At 43.1% G+C, this 23042-nt stretch overlaps 1 protein-coding gene across 1 annotated transcript; it reads left to right on the forward strand.

Annotated features, from left to right (window-relative positions):
* The first annotated feature begins 390 nt into the window (after nucleotides 1-390).
* NEFM (neurofilament medium chain) lies at nucleotides 391-5458 on the forward strand. The gene is made up of 3 exons (XM_047717376.1): nucleotides 391-1532; nucleotides 2218-2342; nucleotides 3595-5458. The coding sequence occupies exons 1-3, from the start codon at nucleotides 453-455 to the stop codon at nucleotides 4958-4960; spliced, it is 2571 nt and encodes an 856-aa protein (XP_047573332.1). The 5' UTR covers nucleotides 391-452; the 3' UTR covers nucleotides 4961-5458.
* Nucleotides 5459-23042: the final 17584 nt, after the last annotated feature.

Here is a 23042-nt window from a genome sequence, read left to right on the forward strand (position 1 = left end):
CCGCGGGTGTAAAAAAAAAAGAACAAGGTGGTCAGGGGGTCGGGAGAAAAGCTGACCGACGGTTAGAAGAGTGACGAGACAAAGAAAGGGCGTTGGGTGAATACTCGCACCGAGGCTTTAAAAGGCTATCCGAAGGCGAAGAGAAATGGAGACGGGGGCTTGGGGGGCGACAAGTGGTCTGGGACCGAGAGAAGAGTTGGGGGAGGGGCCGGGACCGGGCAGCAAAGTCCGGGGTCCGATGCGGCGCGGGCCCACGTGGAGCGGGCGCTGAATCACTGCTAGGCTGTCTTTACCCCCCTCAACTCCCCGGCCCGTTGCCCGCAGTCCCCGCCTCCTCGGCCGCCGCCTCCACGGGGCGGGGCCCTGGCCCGGGACCAGCCGCCGCGGCTATAAATGGGCTGCGGCGAGACCAGCACAACGCTGTGACAGCCACACGCCCCGAGGCCTCCAAGATGAGCTACACGTTGGACTCGCTGGGTAACCCGTCCGCCTACCGGCGGGTCACCGAGACCCGCTCGAGCTTCAGCCGCGTCAGTGGCTCCCCGTCCAGCGGCTTCCGCTCGCAGTCGTGGTCCCGCGGCTCGCCCAGCACGGTGTCTTCCTCCTACAAGCGCAGCGCGCTTGGCCCGCGCCTCACCTACAGCTCGGCCATGCTCAGCTCTGCCGAGAGCAGCCTCGATTTCAGCCAATCTTCGTCGCTGCTCAACGGCGGCTCCGGGCCGGGGGGCGACTACAAGCTGTCCCGCTCCAACGAGAAGGAGCAGCTGCAGGGGCTGAACGACCGCTTCGCGGGATACATCGAGAAGGTGCACTACCTGGAGCAGCAGAACAAGGAGATCGAGGCAGAGATCCAGGCGCTGCGGCAGAAACAGGCCTCTCACGCCCAGCTGGGCGACGCGTATGACCAGGAGATCCGCGAGCTGCGCGCCACCCTCGAGCTGGTGAATCACGAGAAGGCTCAGGTGCAGCTGGACTCGGATCACCTGGAAGAAGACATCCACCGGCTCAAGGAGCGCTTCGAGGAGGAGGCACGGCTGCGCGACGACACCGAGGCGGCCATCCGCGCGCTGCGCAAAGACATCGAGGAGGCGTCGCTGGTCAAGGTGGAGCTGGACAAGAAGGTGCAGTCGCTGCAGGATGAGGTGGCCTTCCTGCGGAGCAATCACGAGGAGGAGGTGGCCGACCTGCTGGCCCAGATCCAGGCGTCGCACATCACCGTGGAGCGCAAAGACTACCTGAAGACAGACATCTCGTCGGCGCTGAAAGAGATCCGCTCCCAGCTCGAATGCCACTCCGACCAGAACATGCACCAGGCGGAAGAGTGGTTTAAGTGCCGCTACGCCAAGCTCACGGAGGCGGCCGAGCAAAACAAGGAGGCTATCCGCTCCGCCAAGGAAGAGATCGCCGAGTATCGGCGCCAGCTGCAGTCCAAGAGCATCGAGCTCGAGTCAGTGCGCGGTACCAAGGAGTCCCTGGAGCGGCAGCTCAGCGACATCGAGGAGCGCCATAACCACGACCTCAGCAGCTACCAGGTAGGAACCGCGGCTGCGCGGCCAGCCTGCGCCAGCGCCAGCGCCGCGCGCCCCCGACGCTCAGGCACGCGACCCGGCGCGCTCTCCGCCGCGCTCCCTGGTGGCCGCTGGCCAGTGCTCTCGCGCTGCACCGAGCAAGTTCGATGCGCAAAGCGTCCTCGCCCCTCCCCATCCTTCTTCACTCCTCCCGCACCCACCATCTCCAGTTCTTAAGATCCCTGACATTTTACTAAACCTGCTTTTTTTCTCGGGAGGTGTCGTTTTAAAGTAGGAGATACATATTCGGGTAGTTGACAGAGCAGCAAGTTTAGGACAGCTTGTGCAGAAACTCATATATTCTCAATTTTTACCGCCGTGATCAGAACACTTAAAATTGGCTTCACCCAAAAAAGCTCAGATGAGAAGGACCAGGTCGCCCGAGGGTTTTTCCCGAACATTTTTTTTTTCCCCTGCTGCGACGAGTTCTAGATTCACTGGTCTCAATGCATGGTGTGCCCAGGAAATCTCATATTGTCTAATTGATCCTGTTTATTTAATAGTTCCTTCGTTTTTTCTGTTTTTATTTTTGTTTTAAGGGCCTGGAAGCTACAAGGTTTACAGAACTGGAGGGAAGTAGGGGGAGGGGTAGCAAGTGGTTTGTGAAAGAAGTTGCTGTTGGACGAGTCTATGCCTGTGTCTATTTCAGGACACGATCCAGCAGTTGGAAAATGAGCTCCGGGGCACAAAGTGGGAAATGGCCCGTCATTTGCGAGAATACCAGGACCTCCTCAACGTCAAGATGGCTCTGGATATTGAGATCGCTGCGTACAGGTACCGTGCTCACTACGGACCGGTCAGAAATACTTACCGCACTGCGGAGGCTGTTGTGGCACAACCCGCATCACTTAAGTAAAAGCAAGCAGGTGGCAGGAATCTTAAATCAGTGCCTGGCTTTCTTTCTTAATTAAAAAAAAAATATTCTAAAGAATTGTAAATGTGGTTTTACCACTCCACACAGCTTTTAGAGTAAACATTAGTTAAAATGAGTATTTAAATAAAATGTTTTGAGGGACAGCGCTGATTGATTTCAGTGCTTTTGCTTTAACTTTTTCATTTTAGTGAAAACTGTTTTCCAACTGTTTGAAACAAAAACGGAATTTTAGTTTTTAATATTTCATATCGTGGTTCCAGCTTTTTTATTTTATAATGTCAAGGACAAATTCCAGGACATTCAATTTCTGTTTCTCCGTTACAGCTTACTATTGCCATCATCTGGCTGAGAACAGCTATAGATTGATAGGATAGATATATACTCATATATTAGACAGAATATATTAGATAGAATGGAGAGAGAAAATATGTATATTCTATTTTATTTAGATTTATATCTACAGACCTAGATACACAACCAGAGAAAGAAAAGAAAAAAGATGATAGGTCTGCTAACTGATGTCACCTTACTGATGACTAAGTTCATAGGAGCAAATCCTTGACTAAACACATTCTCTACTACCAAAAGGTCATCATCATAACATTACAGGAATAAGTTGCATTCAGAGCTCTCTCTCTTCAGGAAAGCTGAATAACATATTCAGTAGACGCTTTATGATTAAAATTGCAGACCAATTTACAACTTGATATATGCCAAATTCTGATACACGCTAAATGGTTTTCTAGATTTGTTGAACATCATATTTGCAAAAGGAAATTTAGTGTACATCCTTAAAGTCCACATGCTCAAGAAGGTCACTAAGGTTTTTTGCCATGAGGGAGCTTTTCAGCATATTCACAGGGCAGCAAGTAGACTGCCGCAGAGCTGAGATTTGGCGGCTGGGTGTGTTAGTGGACTATTGGGTGTGGTCCGCTACTGCACCAAGTGATTGGCTGGTGGTCCATGAGAATCTCCAGATAGGACGCTGTCAACCAGCGAAATGATAGCAGGTATCACACTGGTTTGACAGAATCTTTTATCTGTGTGATTCTGTTTGTTGAAAGGTATCTGCTGCATTACCCATAATGTAATGAAACTCAGAAGGCCACCAAGATTTTAATTATGTCTTGTCTTTTTTGATTCGGTTCTCAGAAAACTACTGGAGGGTGAAGAGACCAGATTTAGCACATTTGCAGGAAGCATCACTGGGCCACTGTATCCACACCGACAACCCTCAGTCACAATATCCAGTAAGATTCAGAAAACCAAGGTAGAGGCTCCTAAGCTAAAGGTCCAACACAAATTTGTCGAGGAGATCATAGAAGAAACCAAAGTGGAAGATGAGAAATCAGAAATGGAAGAGGCCCTGATAGCCATTGCAGAGGAGAGGGCAGCATCCATGAAAGAGGAGAAGGAAGAAGAGGCAGAAGAAAAGGAAGAGGGGCAAGCTGCAGAAGAAGAAGTAGCTACCAAAAAGTCTCCAGTGAAAGCGGCTGCACCTGAACTGAAAGAGGAGGAAGAAGGAGAAAAGGAGGAAGAGGAAGGCCAAGAGGAAGAAGAGGAGGAAGAGGAGGGTGCTAAGTCAGACCAAGCCGAAGAAGGAGGATCTGAGAAGGAAGGTTCTAGTGAAAAAGAGGAGGGGGAACAGGAAGAAGAAGGGGAAACAGAGGCTGAAGGAGAAGAAGCTGAAGCTGAGGATGAAAAGAAAACGGAAGAAAAGCGTGAAGAGGTCGCTCCCAAGGAAGAGCCGGTGGCAGAAGCCAAGGTGGAAAAGCCAGAGAAGGCCAAGTCTCCCATGCCAAAGTCACCGGTAGAAGAGGTGAAACCGAAGGCAGATGAGAAAGGAGCTGAGAAAGCTGAGCAGAAAAAGGAAGAAGAGAAAGTGGAGGAAGAAAAGAAAGAAGAAGTAAAGGAATCTCCAAAGGAAGAGAAAGTGGAGAAAAAGGAGGAGAAGCCGAAAGATGTGCCAGAGAAGAAGAAGGCAGAGTCCCCGGTAAAGGAGGAAGTGGTGGAGGTGAGCACCGTCACCAAATCCGTAAAGGTGAGCTTGGAGAAAGATGCCAAAGAGGAAAAGCCACAGCCGAAGGAGAAGGAGAAGGCAGAAGAGGAGGGGGGAGCTGAGGAGGAAGGCGGTGATCAGGGTTCCAAGGAATCCAGGAAAGAAGACATAGCGGTAAATGGGGAGGTAGAAGGAAAGGAGGAAGAGCAGGAAACGAAGGAGAAAGGCAGTGGGGGAGAAGAAGAGAAAGGGGTTGTCACCAATGGGCTAGACTTGAGCCCCGCAGACGAAAAGAAGGGGGGAGACAGAGGTGAGGAAAAAGTGGTGGTGACCAAAAAGATAGAAAAAATCACCAGTGAGGGGGGTGATGGTGCTACCAAATACATCACTAAATCTGTAACCGTCACTCAAAAGGTCGAAGAGCATGAAGAGACCTTTGAGGAGAAGCTAGTATCCACCAAAAAGGTAGAGAAGGTCACTTCACACGCCATAGTAAAGGAAGTCACCCAGAGTGACTAATATTTGAGTCCATTGCAAAAGGTTAAGCCATATGACAATTTTAATATGCATGTGATTGACAGCTTCAAAACAGAACGGGTTCTCCCATGGGGGCTCCAGACATTGTATTTTACTTTGTGCAATATGAGGGAAATGCATGCAAGCGCAGGGTGCTCCCTCCTCAGTCTTGGGGTGATTGAAATGCATGATATTGTATGTACCTGGGGAATTGGCTGATTTCCTAAGCTGTTGGAAGGAGGGCACTCGGGGGGGGGCGGGGGATATCTTGAGATGTATTATGCAAAGAACCAACTGAGCCAAAAATAATAAATGAAACACAGAACTCTCTTAGCCTTAAGAAAGCTATATATGAATAATTATGTTTACCTCACTGGTGCATTTAAAAAGGACTTTTGTTCATGGGAGAACCTCGTTGACATGCACAGTTTGCAACCTTTCGTTGATTGATGTTAAATGTCACAGCAGTACTTGCTCAATAAAGGTCATATTGGAAACATAGTCGATTGCATGGTGTCCTGTCATTTGAAAGTGTAATCTCCACTACCTGACCCTTTCTTTTCCTACAGTAGGTTATTTGGTGGGGGGAAAGGAGGAGTTACAAGTGACCTGCATTTCTTATCATTATTTTCCTGATCACTGAGAAAACATAATCGCCGAAAAACGTTTTTAGGTGTCAAAATCTTTATTTAGCCCAACATTCACCTCAAAAGTTTAAATAAAAATTAAAGCATCAGATTTTAAAAAAGCAACATTCATGGGATAAAAGTCTTCCTTTCCAAACGTTTTGACCCTACCCAAAACTCAGAGAACCTGAAAGTGCAAGGGAGGACAGTGGAGCCATAACTTGTTTCTTGGAGTTGCGACACAAAGAAAATCATGGCATTTATAACAATGTGTCTAGAAAAAGCAGGACTGAAATCACTAATAGTCCTAACAAGAAATATCAAACACAAACATACATACATACACACACACACACATACCTTTTCTGCAGCATTGATTCTTTGTTGACAGAGATTAATACTTTTGGTGTTTTATTTATTAGGGAAAAATAATGTCAAAAATAAAGAAAAACAGTTTTCTCTGATATAGACAAAGAAGTGTTTTTAGATTTGGGGGGTGGAAAAAAAAGCCTGATCTTAAGGAAATAATACCACTCCCTTTTCAATACATATCTGTTCTAGACTTTTAAGACCATTATTAACCTATTAATTAACGTATTTATTTCAAGTCCATATTTTTCTTATCAGATCATCCCAATAATACAATCCTCAATGCTCTTTTTAATGGTTTTTCAAGATACCCCAATTTTAACTCCTAAATGCACCCAGGAAGCTCATTGCTAACATCGATATTTGCAGTGGTGTTTCCCAATCATTAGCCTTTTGCCAGTCCTCACAATTTTTGCTGTAACTGCATATCATTTGCACCATGTATTTACATTTTCCTTTAAAAACTCATGTTTAATGTTAGAACACTAATTTTTCTAAAGCAATAATATCCATGCCATCCACGGTAAAAGAATTTTTCAATAAAATCAGCAAAAACTCACTCTAGTTACACAGAATTGAAAAATTAAAAAGAGTATATTGGAAAAACTTGAGACAACTCCTAGGTTGGAAGAATGAGCAGAAGAGGTGGGCGTTGGGAAAACCAGCTAAGACAGCCAGAGGACTAGAGGTAGGAATTATCGTGCAGTCACAGTGCTGACTAAACTCAAAACTTGTATCACTCCATTGGAAGGTTAGAAACATAGCGTATTTTTGTCCCATGCCTTGGCCAGCAACTCAAGAAGCATCTTGATTAATAGTCCCACCAAGACTGGCACCCATGATGCAGCAGCATTTCCCCAGGGAAGAGTATCGGAACTCTTATATGAAGTGGGACTAGAAGGGCGCCTGGGTGGCCCAGTCAGTTATCTGCCTTTGGCTCAGGTCATGATCCTGGGGTCCTGAGATCGAGTCCAGCATCTGGCCCCCTGCTCAGTGGCATCTTCTCCCTCTGCCTACCTCTCTCTCTGACTTAAATAAATAAAACTTTTAAAAAATAATAATAATAGAATATATCTTAGATAAGCCACGCCAACATGTCTAAAGGTATCAGATTGCTTGGTCATATCATTAATTCAGCAAATATTTATCATGAGCTAGGGCCTGGGAATACAATGAACTTCTTTCCTAGAATTCACTAATTCTATTGACAATGCCAATTGTTATACTACTATTTAAAGAGAAAGCAATGTGAAATTCATGTTTTCAGATATGCTCAGTGACAGGGAGAGACTATATTTAAAACTCACCATAAACCCCCAAGGATTTATGAAGTTAGAATGGTTTTTCCTTAACTATAATCAGTCCAAGGCTACCACGACATTAAGCCATTGATAAATAGAATTTCTTCTTTTCAGGAGCTGGCCTTAGAGAGATAGTCCTTCATTTTAAAGGTTGAAAGAAGTACCAAAGTTAATTAGTTCTCAATTTGCAAATCGGAAATTGAGGCACAGAAAAAAATTTTTAACTTTTTCGGGGTCACGCAGCAGATATCCTGTCTCCAGAGCTCTATGCTTAACCCCTTGCAGTGTACTGCCCCTCAATCCCTCCATTGTGGTCATCTCATTTATAAGGTGATTCCAGGATGGTCCTTTCTTCCTCTTGAGATTGCAAGAAAGAAAACAGATCTATGCCTAGAGTCTTTCATTTAATATACCTATAGATCTCTTTACATTAAAAAAAAAGATGCAGTATCACTACTCTGTGTCACTGTTTGTATCATGAGAAGAATAAACATCCTGATACAATTAAGCGGTGATTCCTTCTACCACAACAGCTTGCAATGTACAAAAATGTGGCAAACACTTTTCTTATGACAACTTTAATGTTCAATGGAAAAGGAAAGTGTTATTTCTAGCACACTGTCTTCTATTGCCAGTCAGTGCAGAGACAGTATTAAAACATTGGGATATTCATTCCCACAACAAATAGGTTGGTTGTTCCAGTTTGGAGCAAGTTATTTTTTTCCTGTTGGTTTATGTAATTTTCCCAAAGGAAAACAGGAGCTATTTTTCAGTGAATTATTTTATTGGCTCTACCCAAAATTTGTCTACTTCTAGGGCTCTTCTAGCCTTAGAAAAATAAAGCTTGGCAAAAACACTGGATTGGAGTTCACATCCTGCGTCTGTGGATAAATTGTGTGTCTTGAGTCCATTGCATTTTATCCCTCTAAGCTTCTGCTAGAGACCGGATGTTTGTGTCCTGCAGATTTGTATGTGAAGTCCAAACATCCAATGTGATGACATTGGAGGCGGGCATTTTGGGAGGTGATTATGTTCTGAGGATGGGGCCCTCATGAATGGGATTAGTGTCCTTATGAAAGAAAACTCAAGGAGCTTCCCTCTCCCTTCCACCATGTGAGGACATTGAGAAGAGAGCCATCTTTCAACCGGGAAGCAGGTTCTCACCAGACACTGAATCATGGTGCCTTGATCTTGGACTTCCCAGCTTCCAGAACTGTGAGAAATAAATCTGTTGTTCATAAGCCACCTGGTCTGACATTTTGTTATAGCAGCCAGAACAGACAAAGACAGCTTCCACTTATTTATTGGTAAAATAGGGCACTAACATACTCTCCAAAGGCTGCTGAGGTAATTAAATGAGATGATATCTGTGAAAGTACCTAGCACTGTAAAAGATACATGGTAGCTGATCAAAATCATTGCTGAATATATTGAATTTTAAGCTGAATCAAAGCTATAAATACAGAATTTATTTAATGTTGTCATAAGAAATTGACTAGAACATTAATTTCCTTATATATTATTTCAATGCAGATTATAATTACAATGAGTTTACCAGAATAAGTATACAACATAAACATACATGCATACACAAACACATACATTTCTTCATCAGTGTACACTGATAATACAGTGTATAATAGACTGTAATATATTCATTTTCCATAAAGAAAAATAAATAGAAAATAATTGCATTTTTCACTGCAATAAACCATAGAAGCTGCTTAAATACCCAATAACCCATCTGCATAATCATGGGGCTTAAAGGTTTCCTGATGCAAATCATTTAAAACAGTATTGAGAATTAGAGAAATAATTTTGGACTAGCCCTATGAAGACAACTTTAAACCCCCAAATTCATACTGATGACGCTCCACACTGTAATGCAAGGCTCTCAGAGCTCTCTTCTACTTCTCATCTGAGGTATTTTGAAAAATAATTACATCACATCTTCAACAGGTTATTAATTTTAGGTAGTATTCCTTAATTCTAGTTAGCATTCTTATTTTAGAGGAAACCATAGTTGAAAAAAATTAGCAGTTGATTAGATCAAAAGCCCTTCTTCATAATATTTAAGGGAAGGGTAATCATTCCACAGACCTAAGTAGGATGTTAGACCACTTATACAGGCCCACCCCCATGCCTCCGGTCTTGCTTTGGAAGTATGCAGAGATAGGAGAGGAAGAAGGTTAAGAGAAAGGAATCAAGGGTCCAAGAACTTGAAGTGACAATATTGTTTTCAGAAGGCAGACACAGGAGGTTCCCGATTCTGAATTAAAATCATAGGATCACAAATTGGAGGCTAACTGCAAATATCATAGGCTCTATCTTTGGGCTTTCTCACATTCATGAGAGAGTAGGCCATGATGATGCCATGAAAAAAGAGATGTCAATGAAATTAACCTCCTTGTCTCATTAGAGCCCAATGCAGGCTTAAACTCATGACCCTGGCTGAGATCAAGACCTGAGCTGAGATCAGGAGCTGGATGTTCAACCAACTAAGACACCCAGGCACCACCTGGTTCTCATCTCTTAAGGGAATTTTGGTGAAAATGGTAAAATTGCCTGTTCACATTGGGACTTCTAAATGGCCTTAATTTTAACTATTTATAATCTCCTCCAAAAAAACACAGATTGGTTGAAAACAGAGTAATAGAGCACAAACACAGAATAATATAGTTCTATGCCTTTGGACTTGGAAGCCTGGAACTCACCATAAGTCACAGTATCTACACACCTCCCATTTCAACTTGAAAACCTCAAGGATAGTTTGAATACTGAGATAATGTTTTTGAACTTTTCTCAATTCAGATGTCAAAAATTTACTCATAGCCAGAAAGAATATTTTAGCTAAAGAAAACTTTATACTTGAAATAGTGTGTGCTAATATTTAGAAGGATAAAAAGCTTAAAGTTATTAATTTATATCCACTTAAATATTTAATATGTGAATATCGGGGCGGGGGAGGAATCTGTCTATCCTTTTCTCCAGATTTCCTTCTAATTCAGACTGCCCAGTTGTTTCTGAACCGAACTTCAGAGTGGCCCAATTAAAATTATAAATTTAAAAATCGCAGTGAATAACCATCTCTGATAAATTGTAGGTGCCTAGTAAATGGTAAATTCTCCTTGTTATAATTATAATTAGTTTAAAAAGTATTAATTAAAGTAGTTGCATGTATTAAATCATTACATTTGCAAGCAATACACATAAAAATTCAATCTATAGCAAACCTTCGAGAAGAGCTGGATATCTTTGAACTCTATTTACCATTTGTTATTTAGAATCACAGAATCCTAAAAGTTGGATTTGCTTCTGATGCTGAACTCCCATTTTTCATGCCTGAAAAGTAGTTGCCTATCCTATAATGGAGAACTTACAGTGATGGGAAAATTTACTTTGTCCTGAGACGTGCATCATGCAGTTTTAACTGCTTGCAAAGCCTTCTCTCCGACATTCCAGTATCTGACCCACTACAACTTATACCCACCGGTGCAAGTTCTGAGGAGTCATATAAATTTCGATTCCCTTTCTCCTAGAATGGACCTTCAGGAAGGTGAAGGCCCAGGCCCAAATCCAAATAACTCATCACAATAATAATTGTGATGTTTATTATATGCCAAGCACCTTACCTGTAACAAATCATTAAATCCTCATAAGAAATGCATGCGCAAGAATTATTTTCATTGTCACTTTTTGCAGAAGTTTGGGCCTAAGGATTAGAACTCAGGCTTTTCTCATGTAAAACCCATACTTCTTCCATTATATACATTTGTAGAAAAGATAACAAATATATACTCCATGGTTGTTCACCTCTGGAATGAACCTTTGCCCACTGGGCCCAGCCTGCCCTAAGCAGTATCCACTGATCATTTTTTTTAGTTTATGGAGGAATTAACTGACCTTCTGGAGTGTTCTTTTATAAGTCATTGATGTATAAATGGCAAAAAACATCACAACCTTATAATCAATTCCATTATCCTCTGGTTCCATTATCAGGTTCCCTTATCCTCTGCCTGAATATGTAAATTTACTTTGTGGAATCCTCTTTACCAAATAAAGTATATTAAGGTTCTGATCGGTACATGAAACACCTCACATCCTTATTTTTCTATTTCTCAGACTCTAAAGAAGGCAATGAGCAAACAAATGAATGTTTCTTCTATTAGTTACTCACCTATAACACAAGTGATTCTGTAGGTACAGCAACTGTACCTGCCTATCATCTTTGATCAACAATGTTTTCCTTAGAGATACCAAGAAGGAAAAGTATTTTGATTGAATTAAAGTGACTAGGTATCAAGTGAAATTATTTCTGTGTATCTATCATTAAGTAGGTTTGGACACTTCTAATAATGTAACATGTTAGAAATTTGAATGTAACATGTTAGAAATTTGGACAAATTTTGATATTTCACTTCCATAACCCACTCACGTAATTTATTATTATCATAACTTAAGATGAAATTTCCTTTGCCAGACATTATTGCCCATCTTACTAATCATCGTGTCTCTGTGAAAGAAGTTAACTGTGCCCATCCACTAGGTTCATTCTCTTGACATATTAGAATGAACATTATAAATAGAAACAAATCATGTGGTCATGACATCTGGAGGGCTGATGCCCATCTCCATTCTTCATCAGCTACTTGTGAAATAGCCACCAACATACCTAGAGCTTTCACTTTCTCATTGGCAATTAGCAAACTACTTTGCCTCATATCCTTTGTGAGGGTTATGCATACAGTTCTGAGGAAGAGACATGGATCCTAATAGTCTCATTAAAAGATGCAAACTATAAGGTCTGGGGGGAAAAAAGTGAAAGAGATCTTTCAAAGTATTTCTCTCCTCCTCAAACTTAGTAAAAAGAAGTGAACTTAGGACACCTGGGTGGCTCAGTGGGTTAAGCACCTGCCTTTGGCTCAGGTCGTGATCTCAGGCTTCTGGGATCGAATTCTGCATCTGGTTTCTTGCTTAGCAGGGAAGCCTGCTTCTCCCTCTGCCTGCGGCTCCCCCTGCTTGTGCTCTCTCTTTCCCTCCCTCTCTCTCTGACAAACAAATAAATGAAATCTTTAAAAAAAAAAAAAAGAGTGAACTCTTACTAGAGAGAGGAGAAAGACTTGTCAAAGGATGAGAAAATAACATAGAGACTTATACCTTGCCCACATTAATATTCTATAATTTCATATGTTATCAGAAAAGAGAAAACTATATAATTAACTGCCACTCTAACACTTTGATCAGTTCCATGCTTGGCATTCCATCATATGATACATTTCATGATGTTGGCAAGGAATATCAATTTCCACATTTTGCAGCTACAATATCCCTGCCCCACTTGTTACAGCACTGGAGTGAGGCCACTAACAAGAATATTGTATCTATGCATATACTCCCAACCTCTGCCATTAACTACAAAGGCTGTGTCTGAAATGTCATATTGAGAACTTCTCAAAACTTGAAACTTCTTTTCCTATTTCCATCCTTTTGGTGGCACTGGTCAGACAGAGCCTTGGTTTCTAATTATTTCCTTGGCTTTTCCCCAAAATCTCTGCAGACAACAAAAAAAAGATCTAAGAAATATAACAAAGCTTTTAAAAACACGGGTTTTGGTTGGGTGTCTCGGGTCCGAACTTCCTAGCTGAGTTACTAAGTCAGAAGCCAGTCAAGAGAAGGAAAAAAAAAAAAAAAAAAAACATTCTAAGGGTTTCAAACAGAATAGAAATTAATGCAGAGAAATGGTACCACAAAGTTAAGGCAAGGTTGAGAAGCAAAAAGGGGTGTATTAGTCAGCTCTGGCTGCCACAACAAAATCTCATAGACTGGGTGGCTTAAACAATAGAATTTGTATTCTCATAGTTCTGAAGGCTGAAAGCTCAAGATGAAAATGCCAGTATGGTCAGGTTCTGGAATGTTCTTTTTCTGGCTTCTAGACAGCTACATTCTCACTGTGTTTTTACGTAGCTGGGAGAGAGAGAGCTAGATCTTTCATTTGTCTTCTTATAAAAACACAAATTCTATCAGATCTGGGCTCCATCCTTATGACTTCGTTTACCCTTAACCATTTCCATAAAGGCCCTCTCTCCAAATATAGCCATATTGAGGGGTTAGGGCTCCGACCTATGAATTTGAGGGGGACACAATTTAGTCCATAGCAAGGGATAATGAGGCAACCAGAAATTAATAACAGAAAGGAGCCATTGTCATCTCTGGGATTGGAATGACACAAGTAGATGTTGTTCCCAGAATCCAGAAGCCAGGGCCATCTGGCAGGAGCTTAGACCCATGGCAGCAGAGGCAGCCTGGTGAGAACTGAGACTATGAAGGGAGGCATTGTCCAGTGGAAGTCAGACTCAAAAGAGAGGTGCAAGCACCACTAGACAGGTTGCCTAACACAGGGCCAGGAATGCCAGGAAAGTCCTCTGATTCTCCTCTCTGCCAGTCCTCTACTCTTTTACCAGTACCTCCCATTGGCCAATACTCCCTGAAAGCTACCCAGCAAGGGAGCCTGGGATATGTAGTTCTCTCTCCTGCAGAGCAGAGCACGGTCAAGGTGAGATATGGAGCTGAACACAAACTGACAGATGATTGGCACACTCACTGTATGACCTTGGGCAAATCTCTTTTCTGAACATCAGTTCCTTCATCTGCAAAATAGGGCCAATAAAAGAGTTATTTGTGGATTAAGGAACATAATTCTTATGAAGCATTTAGGTCAGAGTAAATTCTCTACCCCATGATAAGAGCTCAAAAATGTGATTTATCATTAGTCAGGGGATGTATGTTTATTTTAGTTTATCTTAACAATGACTCTGTACAATCAGGAAGCTGTGGTCAAGAGAACTAGTCGATAAACCAGGAAAATCCAAATGTTGTCTTGAACCAAGCTATCTTTAAAGTGAAATGTCTAGGAAGGTTAAAACAACTGCAGAATGCCCATCCCAGCTTCCTTCCTGCTGTCTACTTCTTTTCTCCTTCTTAGATATTTCCATTTGAAGCCCTGTCTTTTTCTTCCCCCCTTGCCCAAAAGCTCCAAGGTTGTGTGTAATAATTAAAATCAGTAATCATTGGATCAGTGGATCAAAACCAATGACTCATTAATCTATTCAGATTCTTCCTCATTTCTAGCTTTAGACCAAGGGAATGTATAGGCTCTTTATATAGATCATTTTCTTTATGGAATGACTCATTTTACTCAGGAGTGAGGGTGTTACCAGATGTCCTTTGTCTCTAAGAGACAAATAATGGCTCTGGGTGTCACTCAGTAGGTGACTCCCTCAGCTTCATGAACTGCTTGCCCAGCAAAAAGCCGTATCATTCTGCCAGGGTCACATCCTTCCCAACAAGCAGGATACAGTGCAGTAAAGATGGCAGATTGACTGGATCTCAACTTCCTTGCATCTCACTTCCTGGAAAAATTGTACGTCTTGGACCAAAGGAGGCCCAAATGTTACCTACAAAGCTGCCCAGAGGCAGGCATGGGGTATTTCTCACAGGAATCAAGGTAAGAGCATTTGATCAGCTTCGGAACTAAAACAATGGTAGGCTTTGGATACATTGCAGAAAATAATCAGGACACAGCTGGGTCTTAGGGACAGAAGGTCTATAGTTAACAGATTCAAAATCTAGTTTTTACCTACTTGAAAGCAGTGCTCAAGAAGGAATCATTTCAAAAGTCAGCTGCCAGGAATACCAAGATCTTGTTGCAACCAATAGTGTTTTCTTCTTCCAGGCCTACCCTCCTTTGGAGCTGGACATGAGCATGTCCAGCAGAGTCACCGAAGAAGCACATGAGGTCTGGATGTGTTTGTGCCCCCAAAAAAGACAGAAGGTCAGAAAATAAACTGGAGAAGAGTCATACCAAAGACCGCTGGCCACATCTGTCTCTACAGCAATGCCAATAATTAAAACACCTAAAATTTGTCTATTTCCCTACAGTTTAGAAAGTAGCTTCAGAAAGAGCACACTGTTTAAGGCCTCACAATATGTAGGACAGATATTGTGATCTCTATTTTCAGTCTGTGGAAACGGAAGCTCAGGGAAGTGATTTATCTATATGTATAAGAATCACCAGTGGGCCCTAGCACATGCATTCCTAGAACATGTCTTAAAAGAAAGGATATTTAACTTTCACATCCCAGTGTAGTGACTTTTCCATTGCAGAATATTGGCATGGTAGAATATTCCTTCATATGCCTGCCATCTTAGATAACTGTTATATTTCAGCACATTTCCAACTTTTTTCTATGTACTAATTTGATATGGATGGATGTGATTATTCTGAAAATATCATCAAGTAACCCACATTTTCAGTAACAAATTCAGTAATATTCTTTCAATATATTATAATTGTTTATTCATTTTATTTTAAATTCATCACCATGACTAGATATTACATGGATGCAGTATTTGTCATATACCACCAACCTTCTGCAAACAACTCCCCTATCTGTGGTCACTGTAATCTATTTATTCCAGTTCACTCAACAATTTCAAAGCCGCAATACTACAACCTCAAACTGTATTGATTATGAAAATAAACAGATTTGGTTGATAAAAATAATAATAATACTATTACTACTACTAGTACTAGTACTAATTACTAGTACTAGTAATAATAATAATATTATTACTACTACTGTTAATAATAATAATAGTATTACTACTAACACTACTACTACTACTACCATACTCGGCCTTTTCTTAAAGCTTAAACTACCAATTTATAATCCACAGATGTTTATTGAGCTTCCAGGTCATGGTCGGGGTGGGGGTCATATCAGCAACGGAAGTGAGAAATTGGTATTTGATTCATCTAACTTGAATATGATGCAGGGTAAGAAATCTGTGGTAAGGTTGCTTTTGGCTTAAAAAATGGCATTAAGCAGGGGGCCTGGGTGGCTCAGTGGGTTAAGCCTCTACCTTTGGTTCAGGTCATAATCTCAGGGTCCTGGGATCAAGCCCCACATCTGGCTCTCTGCTCAGCAGGGAGCCTGCTTCCCCCTCTCTCTCTGCCTACTTGTGATTGCTCTCTGTGTCAAATAAATAAATAAAATCTTTTGGAAAAAATTGGCATTAAGCAAAATAAATACCAGTAGCCAGGGTCACAATGTAGGCAAATAGGTGTGAGAAAAAAAATTCAAAAAGACAGTAATTCAAGAGAACAAGGAAGGGAGGATCAGGAGAGGCAGGAATCTTACCAGAGCTGAAGAAAGCTTGAAGAGAAAGGACTGACAATGTAGTTTGGTGGGGAAAGCATGACCTAACTAATAGTTTAAAAATACACTTAATGAGGCACCTGGATGGCTCAGTCAGTTAAGGGTCTCCCTTCGGCTCAGGTCATGATCCCGGAGTCATAGGGGTTCCCTTCTCAGCAGGGAGTCTGCTTCTCCCTTTCCTGTTATGCCTACTTGTGCTCTCTTTCTATGTCAAATAAGTAAATAAATAAAATATTTTTTAAAAATAAAATAAAAAATAAGTAAAAAGTACACTTATCTCTTGGGTAGCCTTGGGCAGGTCTCTTCAGAGATTCTCAGAATCCCAAGGATGGAAACAATATTATCATCACAGTTATGTTTATGTTTGTTATGCATTTAGAGGTGTCAAGAAACAGGCTAAAAGCTTTACATGAATGACTTTGTTTAATTTCAGGGTCATAACCACTCTATGAGAACCTTAATCATAATAGATAAGGAGTTGAAGATAATGGACTAGAGAAACCATCCAATGTCACAGAACCAGTAAGTCTCAGAGAAAAGACTGAGACCAGTTCTCTCTACTGGTACATGCTCTCTACTCCAAAACACTGTTCTTGAAAGGACATTGAGTTTAGTCCTATCCCTGTGATCCTTAAGTCCACTTTATAACAGTCTGCCAATATTGGAAAGCCCCCAGTGATGAGGCCTACTGTCTACCAAGCAGTCCATTCCATCCTGAAGAGCTCCAAACACATCGACTCATTCAGTCATTCAACAAATATTTGTAAGCACAAATATTTTATGGGACCAGCATAGCTCCAGGCCCAAGGAATATAGAAGTGGATAAATTAAGTCCTTGTCTTGTGGAGCTTATATTCCTGTAGGAGGGAGTAGGGAAAAAACAAAAAGCAAATATAAAGGATTCAGAGTGAGATAAATGCTTTGGAGAAAAGGGAAGTATTGTAAGGAGGTTAGGAAGCATTGAATGGGGAGAAAGGGTTGCTATTGTATAGAAGATAGTTAAGGAAGGTCTCTCTAATACATAGGACATATTAAAGAGATAAGATGCAACTATCTATGGGAAAGGTACAGATACAAATGAGAGAATCCATTCCAGGACAAAAGAACATCAAATGCAAAGGTTCTAAGCAAAACCTTATATAGCATGTTTGAAAAGTAATGGAGAAGGCCCAAGTGATGGGAACAGAATAGTCAAGAATGAAGTAGGCATCAAAGAGATGTCTACTTCATTCTTGACTATTCAACCTGCACTATCCAGTGCAGGACAAAGTGCAAAGCTTTAGAGGGTTTTGAGCAAAGGAATGACATGGGTGCATTTTTGAAAGAATCCCTCTGGTTACTATGTTGAGTAAAGATGGGAGACAGGAAGAGCTAATGACAAAAGGGCCAGTCAGAAAACTACTGCAATTTGGTATCAAACTTGGAATCAAAGAGGTAACATTAGTGATGGTGAGAAGTACCAGATCACGTGTCATATTTTGAAAGTAAAGTCTGTAAGATTTATCAATGGAGGGTTAGAGAGAGTAGAAGAAAAAAGAAATTGAAGGTGACCCCAGAGTGTTTGGCCTGGGAAACAGGGAGCACGGAGTTTCCCTATTAATATGGGAACAAAAGGAGAAGACTTTAGAAGAGGGTGGGTTTAAGGAAGAAGAAGGGAAATGGGACATAGGCTTTGCCATGGGAAGTGGACTGCCCATGAGACATTAAAGTGGAGATGGCATCTCAAAGGAAACCAAGTGCCATAAACTCTGTGCCCTTATTTTACCTGTAAAATGTGTACGATGCGTGTCCTCCTAGCCCTCAATGTTATGAGAAAAGGTAGAAGTGCTGTCAAAAGTAAAACACACTACCAAACCTAAATCTGATGATGGAGATCATTTTTATAATCATTGAAATTAAAATCTCAGCAGCGAAGAATGAAAGGAATGCACAGATGGGAAATTTATCCCCATATGGATAGTAGGATGGGGACAAAGGAGAAAACAAGCCTGATGACATAGATGTAAAATGAATGTGTTGGCTGTAACCGTGTACTCTGGCCTTGGCCATGATGGTATGCACAGGCAGCTTGCAAATTGCTAGGCGATTACTAAAGCCTTTCAGAGCAATTTTCTTATTTTGCTATTTCAGAGTCAAGTCATTCCTGGCCAAAAAGGTCTGCTTTTATTCCCCAGGAATTATGATTCACAATTTGCTTGCTTTAAAACAAAATGGCTGGCTTTATTTTCTGGTCCTTTAGCCTCATGCTTCAACTTCATGTCCCACGTGCGTGCCTTGGGAGAAAGAACTCTTACAACAGACAGAGCCCCAGACCCCATGCTGCTGGGGTGACAGCCGCATCCTTCCAAGACGACAGCAGTATGTGGCTATTACCACAATGCTCTTCCAGGGGACAGAGCACAAAGCAAATTCTCAGAGTGTCAAGTCTGAGTTACTCAACTAGTTCATTGAATTGAAAACTAAGCACTTAAATTCAATTTGCTTATTTCACAGGTAAGTGTCTGTTTAAGAAGAAAATTTCACGTGGTTTCTCAAACTGTATGTTTTTTCACATGAACAACTCACTGTCGATCTGAAGAGCCAAAGAAGACAGATGAGTCAAACACCTTGAGCTTGTCTGAATTACACACTTATTTCCAAGGCAAGAGGCAACCCCTGATAGAACTATTTCATGTGTTAGACAGCAAATGATCAATAACAAAGTCAAAAATCCTAGAGGGGGAGTAAAGGGGAGAGGAAGAGAAAATTCCACGTTAAGCAACATGGATCTTTCCACTGTTCAACCAGTATTGTGTAACTGAACGAAACTACAACATAAAGCTACTAAAGAACAAGAATAACAATAACATTATTTTTTTAAGATTTTATTTATTTATTTGGAAGAGAGAGACACGCAAGAGAGGGAACACAAGCAGGATGAGCGGGAGAAGGAGAAGCAGGCCTCCCATCAAGCATGGAGCCTAACGTGGGGCTCCATCCCAGGACCCTGGCATCATGACCTAAGCGAAAGGCAGACGTTTAATGACTGAGCCACCCAAATGCCTCAACAATGACATTATTTTTGATGAGACCTCACTGTATGGGGCAGGGAAATACATTGGAGTCTTAGACTCCAGTTCCAGCTCTGTTATAACCAATTGCATCATGTCAGTCACTTTATTCTTCTGAATCTGTTTCCTTGTATGTAGAACAGGAAATATCTTAGGTAGCTTCTCACTTTGGAGCTCTATCATTTGATGAAATCTTGTACTCCGTGGAGCTCTTTCTTTGAAGGGCTAATGGTATGGAAGAAGAGAGCTTCGAAATACTAGCAAGATTTGTACCCCAAGCATTGAACTTCAAACACACATATCTGATGGCAGCCTCACATATAACACAGACAAAACCTACCCTTGATGTTGCTCCTGCTCCAAAACCTGCTGCATCTTCCCCCGTTTCTTTCAGGAAAAACTTCATTCTCCCACTTCTTCAGATTATAAATCTGGAGTCATCCTTGACTCCACTCATTCTCCCACATCCCTTCTTCCAGCAAATTCCACTGGCTCTACTTCCAAAATCTATGCAGAATTCTACCCCAACCCAGGGGTATTCTATTGTACCCCCAACACAAGGATCCATGAACAAATCGTCATCATTACTCACCAACAGTCAGGAACCTCCACACTTGCCCCCTTCACTCATCTTCAACACACAACCAGAGTGACTCTTTTTTTTTTTTTTTTAATTTATTTGACAGAGAGAGATCACAGTAGACAGAGAGGCAGGCAGAGAGAGAGAGAGAGAGGGAAGCAGGCTCCCCGCTGAGCAGAGAGCCCGATGCAGGACTCGATCCCAGGACCCCGAGATCATGACCTGAGCCGAAGGCAGCGGCTTAACCCACTGAGCCACCCAGGCGCCCCACCAGAGTGACTCTTAATGCACAAGTCACACCATGTCATTGCTCTGACTGGAAACCTTCCAAAGACTTCCCATGGCTTAACATCTCCAACACTGTAAAATCAAAAGTCCTGGCTCCGTCACAAGGCCCCACCTCTCTCACCCACTACCTCTTCTGACCTCACCTCGTACCACTTCTCGCCTTGACCTCTTTATTCTTATTCCAACACACAGAGCAGGCTCCCACCTCAGGGCCCCCAATTTATCTGCTTTCTCTCTCACTTGTTTCAAATCTCCAACCAATGTCACCTTAACAGAGAGACGTTCCCTAATCAACCAACATAAAAGTACACCTTCCGATCAGACTCTATCCCATTTACCTTACTTCATTTTTCATTATTACCCATATCACTGGAGATAACATGTATGTTTTTTAAAACTCATCTGCCTCTATGAAAATAGGACATTTTTATTGTAAATGCTGAGTCCCCCAGGGCTGAAGGACAGTATCTGGCCTATAACAGGTACTTGTAAATTATCTGTTGAATGAATGAATGATATAAACTTCCTGGAACCCGTACCAGCAGATGTGGCCTACAATGAGTCCCGGAACCTGGCATCTACCCCCAGGACAAAGACTGCCCCAGCATATGGGCTCAGAGGTCTTGAACCCTCTTCTGCACCTTGCCTTCTCCCTTCTATTGGACCTCCCATACACCAGTGCTCACTCTGCCTGGTCCCACGCCAAGGCTAAATCTGTCCCTGGGGTAGATATGAGGTCCACAGAAATTTCCAGTGCACATTTTCTAACCACCATCCACCCGGGGGGGAAGAGAACAAGAGAATATTATAATAGTAATTTTCACTTGGGTTCTCCTTTTTAAGTTTTCCCACAAGGGCCTGGGCACCCTCAAAGGGTCTGGGGGATGAAGGCCTCAGAACATTACAAAGGGAGGTAGGGAATGGCCCTACTTCTGCAGGCCTCCAAATGGAAGTGAGTGCTGGTTCTTCCACCAAAACTGTCCAGGATCATAAGTGAATGTTTAGAAGAAAACACATGAAATTAATGTCTAGCCATTGGCCAGTGCTTAGCTGGTAACGTGCAAAGGGAGAAAGCTGAGCCTCTACCTGCTTCCCTGGTGATATGCAGAAAGGCCTACTACCTTCTCCGCCTCCCCTTTCTGCACCGCCCTCCCCACAAGAGTGGGAGTGAGCTGCAGATCTAAACTGGTTCTTTTCTTTACTAGGGTTTCTCAAGCTTAATGTGCACCTGAACCCCCTGAGTGCAGGTTAAAATGCAGGGTCTAATTCAATAGGCTTGGGGTGGGGCCAAGGCTCTGCATGTCTAACAAGCACCCAAGTGATGCAAAGGCAGCTGGTGCACCCCCACCACGAAATCGGAAAGTAATCTCACCAAGCCCGCCTGCGGCTGAGCTGCTTTCTCCGGGTCTGGTCCCCTCCCTCCAGCTCCTACCCCCACCGCAGCACTGCCGAAGCCTCAGAGTCCGGTTTCTTTACATTAAAATCCGATTCCGGAGCGGCTTAAGCTTCAGGCCAGGCCTCCGAGGGAAGAGGCATAGCCTCGTAAGACTGCGGTTGCCCCCCTACCCCGCCTCCGCCTGTTCCAGCCTGGGCTCCCGGAGCCGCCCCCGCCGTGGCTGAGACACCTCTGAGCTTGCTGAGAAGGACGGGTGAGAGAAGTTTCCCGAGAGGCTGCATTTCTGGCGAGACGCCGAGTCGCGCCCGCCCGGCGACCGCAGTGGGGGCAGTGCCGCTGCGGACCTTTCCGGGGTGTCGTCCAGGCGCGGCGACCTGGAGAAAGATCCAGCAAAAGGAGGATTCCGAGCGCCTCCCCGCGCCTTCCCTTCCCCGCCCCACCCCAAATGACTGGGCTTCCGGCCGAAAATGTGTATCACCCAATCTGCTCTGAAACATTCAAGTGTTGGAACTCCGCCGCGTGCGGGGTGGGGTGGGGTGGGGGCGGGGGTCCCAGGCGCTAGAGGATTTGCCGCGGCCTCATTCTGCACTTTTGCGGGGATCGCTCTCCCTGGGGGGCTGCGGGCTGCACCGGGTCCCGGCGCCACGCCGGCTTCCTGGGCTCTGCCCATTCACTGCACGGACAGAAGCCCCAGATTAAGCTCCCCCCGCCCCCCGCCCACCCCCGGGCCGGACCCGGTGCTCTGGGTCTCTTCTGCTAAGATGGAAAGAAAGAAAAAAAAAGAAAAGAGCTGTGACCAGCGGCGACCAGAGTCGGGTGGCGCTGAGGTGACCCGGAGGGCGGCTTACAGTGAGTGAGGGTAAAAAAAAAAAAAAAAAAAAAAAAAAAAAGTGACATTTGGCCTTTTTAGAGAACATTTTGATTTTTCAAAGACTTTCATCTCAGCTCATTAGATTCTAACAGGTCACGGAGGTGTATTGTTCAAATTACTTTTAGAAGTATGAGAACGCTACATGTTTTCGGTGTAATTCTAAAACACCATCAAATGCTCTCCGTTTTGTCTAGAAACACAGCAGCTCCCGGCGGAGGCTCCCGGATCCCGCCTCGCGGTCTTCCTTCCGCCACAGCGCGGGTCTGGGGTGTCAGGAGAGAGTCTTGCTGGTCCCAGGCAGACGGGAAGGAAAGATCCTGAATCTACAATTAGACCTTCAGCTCCTCAGCAAGGACGCCCTGCCGTTGCGCGAAAGGACGGTTCTA

The sequence above is a fragment of the Lutra lutra genome, chromosome 2 (assembly GCF_902655055.1).
Source record: "Lutra lutra chromosome 2, mLutLut1.2, whole genome shotgun sequence".
Taxonomy (NCBI): domain Eukaryota; kingdom Metazoa; phylum Chordata; class Mammalia; order Carnivora; family Mustelidae; genus Lutra; species Lutra lutra.

What these genes read in the sequence shown, in the direction of transcription:
- NEFM (XM_047717376.1), top strand. Translation starts at nt 453, where the DNA reads ATGAGCTACACGTTGGACTCGCTGGGTAACCCGTCCGCCTACCGGCGG. An exon ending in ACGACCTCAGCAGCTACCAG is followed by an intron (nt 1,533 to 2,217) that starts GTAGGAACCGCG and finishes TGTCTATTTCAG; the next exon opens with GACACGATCCAGCAGTTGGA. An exon ending in ATTGAGATCGCTGCGTACAG is followed by an intron (nt 2,343 to 3,594) that starts GTACCGTGCTCA and finishes TTCGGTTCTCAG; the next exon opens with AAAACTACTGGAGGGTGAAG.